The sequence below is a fragment of the Populus trichocarpa genome, chromosome 18 (genome assembly GCF_000002775.5).
Source record: "Populus trichocarpa isolate Nisqually-1 chromosome 18, P.trichocarpa_v4.1, whole genome shotgun sequence".
Lineage (NCBI taxonomy): Eukaryota > Viridiplantae > Streptophyta > Magnoliopsida > Malpighiales > Salicaceae > Populus > Populus trichocarpa.
In genome coordinates, this window is record NC_037302.2 from 1,219,222 (window position 1) to 1,232,495 (window position 13,274).

At 32.4% G+C, this 13,274-nt stretch overlaps 1 protein-coding gene across 1 annotated transcript; it reads left to right on the plus strand.

Moving 5' to 3' along the window:
• The first annotated feature begins 2,483 nt into the window (after positions 1-2,483).
• LOC112326189 (disease resistance protein RGA2) lies at positions 2,484-5,528 on the plus strand. Its single transcript, XM_024593533.2, has 2 exons — positions 2,484-5,087; positions 5,243-5,528. Exon 1 carries the CDS (start codon positions 2,544-2,546, stop codon positions 5,085-5,087), a length of 2,544 nt encoding a protein of 847 aa, XP_024449301.2. The 5' UTR covers positions 2,484-2,543; the 3' UTR covers positions 5,243-5,528.
• Positions 5,529-13,274: the final 7,746 nt, after the last annotated feature.

Consider the following 13,274-nt stretch of genomic DNA (forward strand, 5'->3'; position numbering starts at 1 on the left):
TTGCGAAGTGACACATCTAATTTCTCTGCAGGAATCAAACTGGATGAGAATAACTATTCTCTATGGCATCAAATCACCTTCTTGATTATTGTAGTGATTAAGGCATAATGTGCATCTTCAAATCTTCTATTACATTAAAAAAAATATATTCATCTGGCTAAACATTAAACAATACCATTACGTAACTCTTTTGTTTTTTTTTTCACCCTAAATTCATCCATTTTCCCATTTTTTTCCCATAGAAATAATTAATTTGTTATATGAAATCGTTTATCCCATCATTGGAATTAATTGGCACATGAGTTTAATTTACGGCCTTTTCATGTGAAAAAATATTAAATTAAAATTGATCCTGACCAGTTATTTTTTGTGGCCTACCAGAAAGGAGAAGTGAATAAAAAATGAATGCATGTTTGTTTTTTTAAATTGTTGAATATTTGTGTTGCTATATTATTGTAATTTTCATGTTCACCTTCCCCCAATACAAGTTTATGCTTTAATTGATCCTGAAGCAAGTTATTTTTTTGTGGCCCCCCAAAAGAGAGAAATGAATAAAATATGAATATATATTTGTCTGTTTAAATTATTAGATATTTATACCCCTAGTTTTTTATATTTTTATTTTACAAAATTTTTCGGGACAACCAAAATATTTTTAGTGTAACTTTTAGATTGAACATGTGACCTCTTATTTTTTACATTTTTATCCTTTTTCTTTGATTTTTTTTTTTTTTACAAATCTCACGTAAGCACTCATTATGAGAAGCAAAAGGACATACTCAAAAAAAAAAAAGTAAGGAAATAGTTGAGGTGCTTCATTGTTTATATAAATAGTGTTTCCTCCCTAATATTTTTTAGTTGTATTATTAATTATTAAGGGAACATAATTAATTCAAGGGGTAGCATTGATTTTGTCCCCAAACTATTTGTGTTTTCAATTTTTCACCTTCCATGGTTCATAAGCCATGGAAGAGTGCCCTAAACGGTCTTCACAAATAAAATCTTAACAAGTTGTTTAGCACAAAAAATCTACATAATATGTTGTTTAGCACAAAAAGCCAAGCAACACATGACCTCTTTTTTTCAAGTTTAATTTTTAATTAATATCCTCTTTTTTATTTTTAAATTTTTAGTTTAACTTCTTTTTAAATAGAAATTAGTCTTTTGGATTGTTTCTATAATTTTATAATATCTCAAAGAGATTATTCTAGTTTATCTTTAATTTTTTTCTTGTTAAATTTTATATAGGTAAGTTGTGTTTGTATGATGTATTTATATATATAAAAATTATATGTAATTGGGGAGGGAATTATATGCAAAAAATGTCTCTTCCTTTGCTTGAATTTAGGTTTTTGGTCTATGTCTTTAGCTTCGAGCTGATTTTCCATGTCTTGTATTGCTCTCAAAGTTGTATGAACTTGTTCAAAGATATATGAATCATATGCAAAAAACTTATCCCCTTAACACCACCAACATGTATGAATGACAATAACCTTCCTATACAAGAGCAAGAATTTATATGTTAGCATATTGTTTCCATGACTGCAAATATGGAGTTTCCTTCGCATATTAAAGATTGTTGGCACTATAATACTTTTTATATACTTTACTATTCTATTATATATTCCAATAAGATTTCTACCTTTCCTTTAAATTATATTAAATCCTGAACCAGTTCCGGGACCTTTGTTATGAACTTTGTTGGATTTAATATTTTTTTATATTTTTTATTTAATCATATGATTAAAATAGATGCTTACAGAATTGAGCGTAAACCTAAAAATAGATATTTATTTGAGACAATTATCTCTAGAAAGCAAACAGAAAGCAATAATGTGGTCCATTTCTCAAGCAATCCAATTTAAATAATGAAATCGAAAAGGAATAAATTAAAAATAATCAAAAGACCAAAAAAAAAAAAACATATTATATCGATGGGTAAACTTGTCAAAACCTGTGAACTGAGTTATGAATTTTTTTTTAATATATTTTTTATTTAACTACATAATAACAAAAATAGATGATTGCGAAATCAAACACCAACCCAATACCGAGATGTTTTTTTTAGATTACGATAACCTCATAAAAGGTAAAACAAAACCAATTATAAAACTGAATTTCCAATTAATCTAGTATCTAAGGATGAAAAAAAAAACTAATTTAAAAAAGTTAAATTTGCTAGACTCACGAACCAAGTCAACCAGCTAAACTTGTTAATAGATCCATGGATTTTATAAAATTTAATGATATAACTTTTTTCTGAAACTCTTTTTTTAACTAAATGATAAAAAAATAGTTGCTAAAAAAATCAAGTTCAATTAAAAAAAAACACTTTACTAAACTCGTAAATTAAAACAATCTGAGTTAATAATCTCGATTTTAAAATATAAAACCGATAAAAATAGATTTGAAAAAAAATTACAAAATTTTTGTTTTAAAAAGAAAGCGAAACAGTCATAGACTTGTCCTCTCCACTCAGAAAAAGAACTTGACTCTTATCTCGATCATTTTTTCCTATCAAACAACTCTCCCCTCACTCAAAAATGAAAATGGAAGAAATTTTTGCAGCCGAGATTGCAAAATCCCTTTTAGGGAAGTTAGGCTCTTTTGCTGTTCAAGAATTTCGTTTGGCATGGGGACTTGAAGATGACCTTGCACGTCTTGAAGAGAGATTGAAAGCCATCAACGTGGTGCTGTCGGATGCTGAGAAGCAACAATCAAAGAATGACAGGATTCGGCTCTGGCTCCATATGCTCAGAGAAGTCTTGTATGATGCAGAGGACGTGCTGGACGAAATCGAGTGCGAAACTTTGCAAAGGCAGGTGGTGAAAACTAAAGGGAGCACCAGCAGAAAGGTACGACGCTTCTTTTCAAGCTCTAATAAGATTGCACTCCGTTTAAGAATGGGTCATAAGATAAAGAGCATCATAGAAAGACTAGCTGAGATTTCATCTCTTAAGTCTGACTTCAACCTCAGCGAGCAGACTATTGATTGTAGTCATGTCTTGCATGATGAAACAGAGATGAACCGATCCTTTGAGAGCTTTTCCGGTCTTATCGGAAGAGATGAAGACAAAGAACGCATCATCAACCTTTTAGTAGCACCTTTTAAGGTTGGTGATGCACATCCCCTTGTCCTTCCGATAGTTGGAATGGGAGGACTGGGGAAGACATCTCTTGCCAAATCGGTGTGTGATGCTGAAAATGTAAAAAGTCATTTTGAACGGAAGATGGAGGTATGTGTTTCAGATGATTTTTCCTTAAAACAAGTGATACAAAAGATTATTAAATCTGCAACCGGGGAAAGATGTGCGGATTTGGATGGGGGTGAACTAATACAAAAACTTGAAGCAATTCTGAATGGTAGGAAATACTTGCTTCTTTTGGATGATGTTTGGAATGAAGATGCTCAAAAATGGTTGTTGTTGAAGCCTCTGTTATCAAAAGGTGCTGATGGAAGTAAGATTATAGTGACTACCCGTAGTCAACGTGTTGCTGAGATTATGGGTACTGTCAATACTGCATACAACCTAAGTCTTCTTGGTCAAGAGGACTGTCTGTCGTTGTTTTACAAGTGTGCATTCAAGGAAGGGCAAATGGAGTTGTATCCAAATTTGGTTGGAATTGGGAAAGAAATAGTGGCAAAATGCAAGCAAGTTCCTCTGGCAGTGATTAACATGGGGACTCAACTGTATGGTAAAACTGATGAAACAGAGTGGAAATCGGTGAGAGATAGTGAGAAGTGGGAAGAAGAGGGAGATGGTATTTTACCTGCCTTGAAAATAAGTTATCAAAGACTGCCGACTCACTTGAAAAGATGCCTTCTTTATTGTTCGGTTTTTCCAAAAGATTACCTATTCGCAGATCTCTTGTTGGTGCAATTTTGGATGGCACATGGGCTCATTCTTCAATCATCAAATCCAAATGAGAAGTTGGAAGATGTTGGCTTGCGTTATGTGCGCGAGTTGATCTCAAGATGTTTCTTCCAAGATTATGAGGATAGGATAGTTATAGCTTACTTTAAAATGCATGATTTAATGCATGATCTTGCATCATCATTGGCTCAAAATGAGTTTTCAATCATAAGCTCTCAAAACCACCGATTTTCCAAAACGACCCGTCATTTGTCAGTCATCGACTCCATTTTTTTTTTCCACCGAATTCTCCCCAAGTTTTCAAATGAGTTCGACCATGTGCGGTCAATCCTCTTTGCAGATATTATAGTGGGGCCTACATGCAAAACAGACTTTGAGAAATGTTTGTCAGGATTTAAGCATTTGCGGTCTTTGGAATTAATGGATGATTCTGAATTCAAGGATTTTCCGGAGAGGATTGGCGCCTTGAAACATTTGAGATATCTCCATTTTTTTTGGAACACAGAAATGACAAGACTCCCGAAGTCTCTTTTCAAATTGCAAAATTTGCAAGCTCTGGTTGTGGGTGCAAAAGGATTAGAAGAGTTGCCCAAAGATGTGAGGTACATGATCAACCTTAGATTTTTATTTCTAGTTACTCAGCAGAAGCGGTTGCCAGAAGGTGGGATTGGGTGCTTGAAATTTCTTCAAACTTTATACATTTTTCTATGTCAAAATCTCGAAACTTTGTGCGAAGATATGCATGGTCTTAAATGTCTTCGAAAATTGTTTATTGTTGGATGTGATAGCTTGATTTCTTTACCACGAAGCATACAATGCTTAACTACTCTGGAAGAATTTTGTATTCTTGATTGTGAAAAGCTTGATTTGATGACAATAGAAGAAGACAAAGAGAAAAAAATTCAACCACTTTCCCCTCCTCTTCGTATTGTAATATTTGACAACTTACCAGAAACTCTTACCTTACCAGAACAACTTCTTCAAGGATCTGCAGAATCCTTACAAACATTCATCATAAAAAACAGTCCAAACATTAGAGAAATGCCAGAATGTATCAGCAATTTAAATAAACTTCAAAATCTTGAGATCACTCGTTGTCCAAGGTTGAGCAAAAGGTGCCGAAGAGGAACAGGAGAAGATTGGCCCAAGATCAAACATATCCGTAGAATCGAGGTTGACGATGATGACAGTGATGAAGAAACATCTCATTAGGTATGGTTTATGAGGATTTAAATCTATCATATTTAGTTTCACATTTTTATCTTTTCTTCCATTCCTTTTTTTTCCCCTTAATTTCTTTTCCCCGAAAAGAAAATGCAATGATTATTTGACATAATTAACTTCTTGTGTTTGTCTAATTTCTTCAGGTTTATTGCTGTGAGGGTCCTGTCGGCAAGGATCTTGTACAACAACTAATCATATACAAAGATCAGCTTAAGGCTCGGAGCAGTCTGCTTGGTGTAATTTCCCCTGCCTTAATTTCCTTGGCTAGCTGTGTGTGATGACTTTCTAATTAAATTGCCTTCTTTTGATTTTGATGCGTGATGCACTGGCTTAGAGTTATGTTTTGCTCTTTTTTTCTTTCCACAACTTTTCCCTGATTACAGATTTAACTGGCTGATAATAGAATTCAGAGGGACTATTTCTTCAGAACTTGGTCTGTGTATTCCTTTGGTTATTTTACGTGTTTTTGATCTCCTTGATAGATACATGAAGAACTCGTGTAACTTCTTCATTGCATGCATTCTCCATATTTCAGTTACTTTTTTTATTATTATTAACGTGGGTGTCCAGCCAGTTTGCACGCACCATGACTAATCCTACAGGTCCTGAAATTAATGACTATGTAAGCCTCCAGTAGCCCTGAAGTTTGTGGGACTTGAACTGGTGACCTCTAGAGAACAAATCTAGGATCTGACCAGCTGAGCTACACCCCTCGAGGTTATATTTCAGATACTATTATTTCTTAAGATACATTGAAGAAATTGCCAGCAACAAAGTGTAGAAGCACATGCGTTATGATGGAGGTGGCCATTGAAGTCTTCTAAATGATGTAGAATGGTACAGGGACTGATGGTCTGGAGTTGTATCCTTTTCTTGATTCTCCGGTGCTTGTTTGAGAAGTTGCTACAGTTTAACACCAACTAAGCATTTCCATAATTAACCAGGGAACTGAGGTTTTATGATTATTATCAAATTCTTTTTTTTTTCATTAGCGGGTGTCCGGCCAGTATGCACGCACCTTGACTAATCCCACGAACCCTAAAATTAACGACCATGTGAGTCTCTAGTATTTCTGAAATTTGTAAAACTTAAACTGATAATTTTTATAAACAAATTTAGAACCTGATCAGTTACGTGAGTTACACTTCTCATAGTCATGTATATAAAATTCTTACCTGACAGGGTTCTAACGATAACTCTTAATTCTCTCATCACCACGCACCTGTTACTTGAATTCCATGTGCGAGAGCACATCCTCACAAATAATGGGATTTTATCATTGTAGATTAACAATTAAATTCCATACCTATGGCAATAGGGTTCATGCAACAGGACAGCAATTCTTTGAAGAGGGTTTAGGCTTGTGTGTGATCTTCTAATTAATTATGCTTAACATATAAATTTCTAATTCTAAACAGTCGAAGTTCTCTGGAAATTGGGAGGAGAAGGAGCCTTTAGGCTTTTGAAAATCTAAATTTTTATTTAGCATAACCCCTTTTCTTTTTTTTTCATGCTCAAAAGAAATTATCTAGGGGCTGGTTTTCTTCATACTGGATTTTATAGCTAAAATATTAAAAGAAACCAGGAGATTGTTTTGGCAATTTTTAATAAACTTTAATTGTTTTAGGTTTCTTGATTTATCTTTGTTTATTCATGTATATTTTTATTTTTCAGGTGATAATGATGATCTTATCAGTCAATATACAAATTTTTGATACGTGTTACATAATTTATTTAATGATAATATGTGAAGAAAACCCTAGATTTACAGCCATGGTTATTATGGATACAATAAAGAAAATGATATACTACACATAATTTTTTTTTTTTTAACTTGAGGTGTCCGGGTCAGTTTACGCGCACCACAACTAATTTCCAGACCCACTGAACACCCTGCAAACCCAGTAGACAGGTAAAACACCACGGGGGTAACAGACATGCACACTGAGACTCGAACCCAGGTGACAGAGGCAAAGAAACCTTACCTCTGCCTCTGGCCACAAGCCTCAGTGCACTGCAGATAAATTCTTGCTATTATATAGAAGGTTATTGTTATTGATATATGTTGGTGGTGCTAAAGGGGCTAAGTTCTCTATATCTTTGAGTGCAATAGAAGACATGGAAACCCAACTCAATGCGAGTGATGAAGACCAAAAACAAATATTCAGGCATAGGAAGAGATGTTTGTTGCATATGATTTTTTTTTCCCACTAAGTAAATATAGTTTTTTTCTTATAAATACATCATGAAAATACAACTTACATATCTAAAATTTAATGGAAAAGGAATTTAAAGATAAATTACAATATTCACTTTGAGATATTATGAAATTATAGAAACAATCTAAAAGATTAATTGATATTTTTTAAAAAACATTTAACTAGAAAATTTAAAAATAAAAAAGAGGATATTAATTATACATCATTTGTGTAATTTTTTGTTTTTTTACTATAACATCATAATAGTCTTTGGTAATTTCCATATGCGATCGAGGGAATGCAAATTTAAGAAAATCTCAACATATAAAACTATGCTAATGTAACTTGGGAGGAAAAAATTGAAATAAATAAAGTATCATAATCGAATCGAAAAACAAATTGGGGACCTAAAAGATAAAAAAGGCTATGAACAATAGTGTGAACAATTAAATGAGTATTGTCAAAAAATGTTTGCTACAATTTCTTTTGCAATGTTTTAGTTTATTAGAAATAATATAGTTATTTATCCAATTTTTTAAGCTGGAGCATGTTTATAATATATCACAAAACTTATAATGATAAAAAAACAAGTTCTATATGTATTTTATATAATTTATTATGTTTAGTCTTTTTATATTCTATGAAAAAAGGATTAGTTTATAGCATTATAAATATGTCAAAGTTTAATACTTGTTCATTTATAGTCTTTTTTTGAGTTTTAATTACTTAATTAGATCTTATATTCATTTCATTTTTCATTAATTAAAGTTAAATTGAAATTTATTATAAGTTAGTAATGTCATTCTACTACTAAATCTCTTATGTTATCCTATAAAATTTTGGTAAGATGTTAATTCACTTTATTTATTTATTAAATAATTTTTTATTGTGTTTAGTTTTACTTTTTTAAGTATTTTTATTTTTATAATAATATTGATCTTATCTGTCAATACATAGATTTTTAACCTATATTATATTTAAAGTGAATTAGCATATACATGGTAACTTAATATAATTTAATGGGAAGGAAGAAATCTTATTTAGTGCAAAGCAAGTATGTTGGCCTATAGCATATACATTGTACATATAACTAAAGGGTGTGGGGAAATCACTGTTTTCCAACACCCAAAAGCACTGTGGATTACAACAGTAATCCACAGTGCTTTGCCTCTTTTTTTTTGTTCTAACTTTTCTCTTTTTTCTTTTTTTTGTTTTGTTTTTTTTTTCAAAATTACTTTTGTTTTTCAACTTTCCTATTTTTTCTTTTTTTTTTCATTTATTTTTTCTTTTTTTAAAAAAAAATTATTTTTGTTGATTTTACTTTTTAAATATTGACATGGTTAAAATTTTTGCTTTGTAATTTTTTTTCTTTAAAATACTGTGGATTGCTGCGATGTTTTTCCACATAGTTTTTCCATTTTATTTTTTTATTTTTCAAAATTATATTTTTCAATTTTTTTTAATATTGAACTGATTGAGAATTTAGTTTTGTAATTTTTTTTCTTTAAAACATTGTTAATTGCTACAGTGTTTCTCCGCATGGCTTTTTTTTTATGATTTTCTCCGAAATTATCTTTTTTTATTTTATTTTTTTAATATTGAGCTGGTTAAAAATTACAGTTACAATATGTGAGGAAAGCACTATAACTTTCCTCGAAAATTACTGTTGATTGCTACAGTGTTTCTCCGCATGGCTTTTTTTTATGGTTTTTTTATGTTTTTGTTATGTTTGTCCCTAAAATTATCTTTGTCAATTTTATTTTTTAAATATTAAGCTGGTTAAGAATTGCAATTACAAGTAAATTGCAATTTTTTCCTCACAAAACACTATGGATTGATACAGTTTTTCCTCCCATGGTTTTTTTCCAGTTTCTTTTGTGTTTTCTTTTTTTGTGATATTTTTTTCCAAAATTATCTTCGTCGATTTTTTTTTTTAATATTGAGTTGGTTAGAATTTAACTTTGTAATAAAGTTTAATCATGTGGGGAAAACATTGTAGCTTTGCTCATAAAACATTGTGGATTGCTACAACGTCTCTCCGCATGGTTTTTTTTTGTTATAATTTTTTTCAAATTATCTTTTTCAATTTTATTTTTTTAATATTGAGTTATTTGTGGATTAAAATTACAAGTCATTACAAATAAGGTTAAATCATGTGGGGAAGCACTGTAGCTTTCATCAGAAAACACTGTGAATTGCTACAGTGTTTCCAACATGATTTTTTTTTCCATTTTTTGGTGTTTGTTTTGTTATTTTTTTTTCTAAAATTGTCTCTGTCGAGTTTATTTTTTTAATATTGAGCTGATTAAGAATTTAGCTTTGTAATTTTTTTTCTTTAAAACACTGTGAATTGTTGCAGTGTTTTCCCATGTGATTTTTTTATGATTTTTTCCAAAATTATCTTTGTCGATTTTTTTTTTAATATTGAGTTGGTTAAGAATTATAATTACAATAAAGCTAAATCATATGAGGAAACCGTTGTAGTTTTTCTCACAAAACACTGTGGATTGCTACAATATTTTTCTAAATGGTTTTTTATTTTATTTTATTGGAAAAAGCGCTATAGTTTTCCTCACAAAACATTATCAATTGCTACAACGTTTTTTCTCATGATTTTTTATGATTTTTTCCAACATTATCAATCATTTCTAGTAATATTGAGAGCACAATTAGTATAGTGTTGCTAATAGGTGTCTTCTTAAGAATTATTTAACATAATATTAATAGGGTGCCGTTGTTGGCAATAGACTCATGTTTGTTGCTACCCAATTTTTGACCCATGTTTTGATAATTTTTCAGAAAAAAACCAAAAATAGTAAAAAAACAATGAAAACCCAAAAAAATGCATTTTTTGATATATTTGCATCATTTTTAGCATTTTCAACGTCATCTCAAAAGAATTTAAATTTTCAAAGGTATTTGGAACGCGTTCAACTTTTAACGCGTAAATTTTATGATCACTGATTTTCCTTGTTGAGTTGATGTTGATATTGCTCGGTTTCAAAAATACAAAAAAATAAGAAAAATCAAAATTTACAAAAAAAGAGGAAAAGAGAAGGAAAGGAAAAGTTGAGGGACTAGTTTGAAAACCTAACAAAACTTTTCCTATAAATACAATGCTACACTGAATTTTTAAAAGGGGAGGGGGGTCATTTTGTAATTTGGGAGAGGCAACACAAAAAAGGGGAAACCCTAAAAAACTAAACCTTTTCTTCTCCCTAGCGAGGACCGGCCGCCAGCCTTGGACCCCCCTGTTTTTGATTTTCTTCTTCCCCTCAGCAGCCGGCACAAGCAGCAGCCCCAAAAGACTTTCCCATCTCCTTCTTCGCCTGAGCCACCACCACTGGACCTTCCACCTCTGCCTCTCCCCCCTCACAGCTTCCCCACACAAGGCCACTTCCCCTCTGCCTCTCTCCCTCTCGGTCGCTCCCTCTTCTCCAGCCATAACCGCCGCTGGAACCTTCCCCTCTCTCGGCCGCTCACTCCCCTGCTCTCAGCACATTCCTTCTTCTTCTGGCTCTCTCGGCCGACCCAGCTCCAGCAGCGAGACCCACGAACAACAGCAGTGAAGGAAGACCATCAACGCCGGCCTCCAGCGAGCACCACAACAGCAGTAGCTCCTCCCCACAACAGCCGGCCACGACAGCTTCTCCTCCGATCTCCATGCCCGGCCACATATCCACCATCAGCCAGCAGCGCCGTCCGAAGCAGAGGAGAAAGAGATGAAATCCATAGCAGCAGACCCGAACGGGACAGATCCGGGAGAAGAACCCGAGAGCAGATCTAAAAAACAACAAAGAAAAACGACTAAAATCAACTGCCTGTGTTGCGTTTTTGGTTGATTTTGCAGGTCACCATCGGCAAAGAAGAGAAAAGGAGAAAGCAGGGCAGATCCGCCCATTTCCGGCACTGTCAGCGGCGGCGCGTGAAGCCACGCGCCGCCATTGTTCCAGAACTGTTCAGGCAGTTCCAGAAGTGTCCCTCTGCAATTTCTGGAGTTTAGGGACTATTTTGTAATTTTTAAATTATGTAATGTAATTTTTGTTTAGTGTTTAAATTTTTTATAATTTTGTAATGTGATGTACAAAAAGAAAAGAAAGAGAAAATAATAATAGAAAAAGAGATGTGTGTGTGTTTGAGTATTTTTTTTTATGTATGTTATTGAATAAAAAAAAATGAATTTAATATTTTAATTTATATGCACAAATATCTAAAGGACAGATAAAATCATGTTGTATTTTCCATGAAAATGTAGAACATGTATCTACATATATTTTGGGAACTAATAACTGATTTATCAAAGCCTTAGAATTGGGCTAAAATTTTATTTTTAAAAACACATCAAGTTCACGAAGCAGCTTACCTCAGGTAGGGTGCGTTAGGGGTGCTAATACCTTCCTTAACCACAACCAGTCCCTTACCCGTGAATCTCTGATAAGACCAGTACCCGGGTTTCCTAGTAGCCTTCAATTAAATACTAGGTGGCGACTCCAACGAACCGATCAAAGCAAAACGGAGATGAAAAAGTCGCCAAGCTGATGCCGCGCGGATTTTCCGACGTGCGACAATGTTTATGAATTATTTAAATTTGTTAAGCTCAATCATTGGATAGTCTCGAGATTGACTCGTTTGAATTGTTTAGTAAATATATAAACAAGCTACTCTTAAACTTTGATATTTGTATAATATTATAAACTAATCCCTTTTTCATATAATATAAAAGGATTGAACATGATAAAATAAATATAAAACATGTTTATTTTTCTTCATTATAAATTCTGTGATATATTATAAACGTGTTTCAACTTAAAAAAATTGATAAATAACTCTATTATATCTAATAAACCAAAACACATTATTGTTTTACCATGCAAAATAAATTATTCCAAACATTGTTGTATCCGTCGTAGCCATGGCTGCAAATTTAGAATTTCCTTTACATATTAAAGGTTGTTGGCACCTTTTACCCCAATACCCTTAATAATTTTTCTTCCTTCTCATGGATTTTGCCTTATATAATTTTTATTTATTTATTTATTTTATCATTCTATTGTATATTTGGATAATATTTCCATTACGAGACACATGCTCAAAATCTGGATGTTGACTAATAAGATCAATATTATCTGAAAAATAAAAAGACATAAAAAAATAAAAAATGAATTAAGAAACCCGAACCTATAAAAATTTATTAGCAAGTAAAATAAAGTGAATTACAATCTAACCAAAGTTTCATAAGAGAGTTAACTTACGAGATTCAATAACGATGTGTTGTTACTAACTCACATTGAATAAATATATATTTTAACTTCATTTAATGAATAATTAAATGAATAAAAACCGAAAAAATGTTATGAATCATTGAAAATTCTTATATCCTCTCTAGGTCTATATATTAACCTTGCACAATCCTCATTTTTAAAAATATCTTTAAAACATTTATCCACATCTGACATCCATTGTCATGGCAGCTGCAAATAACCTTTTTATTTTTATGGCCACGCTCTTCGCAGTTGGAGTAATGCTAAATTCTCCAACACACACAAATGCTTTTTGGAACCCGTCAAAGTATCCCGAACCAGTTCCGGGATATTTTAAGGTTTTGGATCGATGTGAAAAGCCTCTAGCAACAAAATTTCCATCTTGTAGTAACGCAACCTTGGCAGCAATATTCAAGAAAAAACGTATTCCCAACAAGTGTTGTCCCGAAGTCACCAAGTTTTCAAACTTTTGCTACCATGCTCTAGGGTTGTTTGTTGCCACTACACCGAATTTTGTATTGACCGTGCCAGAGTTTTTTGAACGGACTCAAAAGGTTTATGATCATTGTCTTCGAGTAGTTCCATCACCTTCGAAGCCTCGTCGTAGTCGTAAGAGAAGAACTCAATAGGGATGCATTTGTATTCAATGTTCCTCACATACAATTATGTATTGTTTACCGATCATCAACACATGAATAAAATATATAGTTAATTAT

What these genes read in the sequence shown, in the direction of transcription:
- LOC112326189 (XM_024593533.2), top strand. Translation starts at nt 2,544, where the DNA reads ATGAAAATGGAAGAAATTTTTGCAGCCGAGATTGCAAAATCCCTTTTA.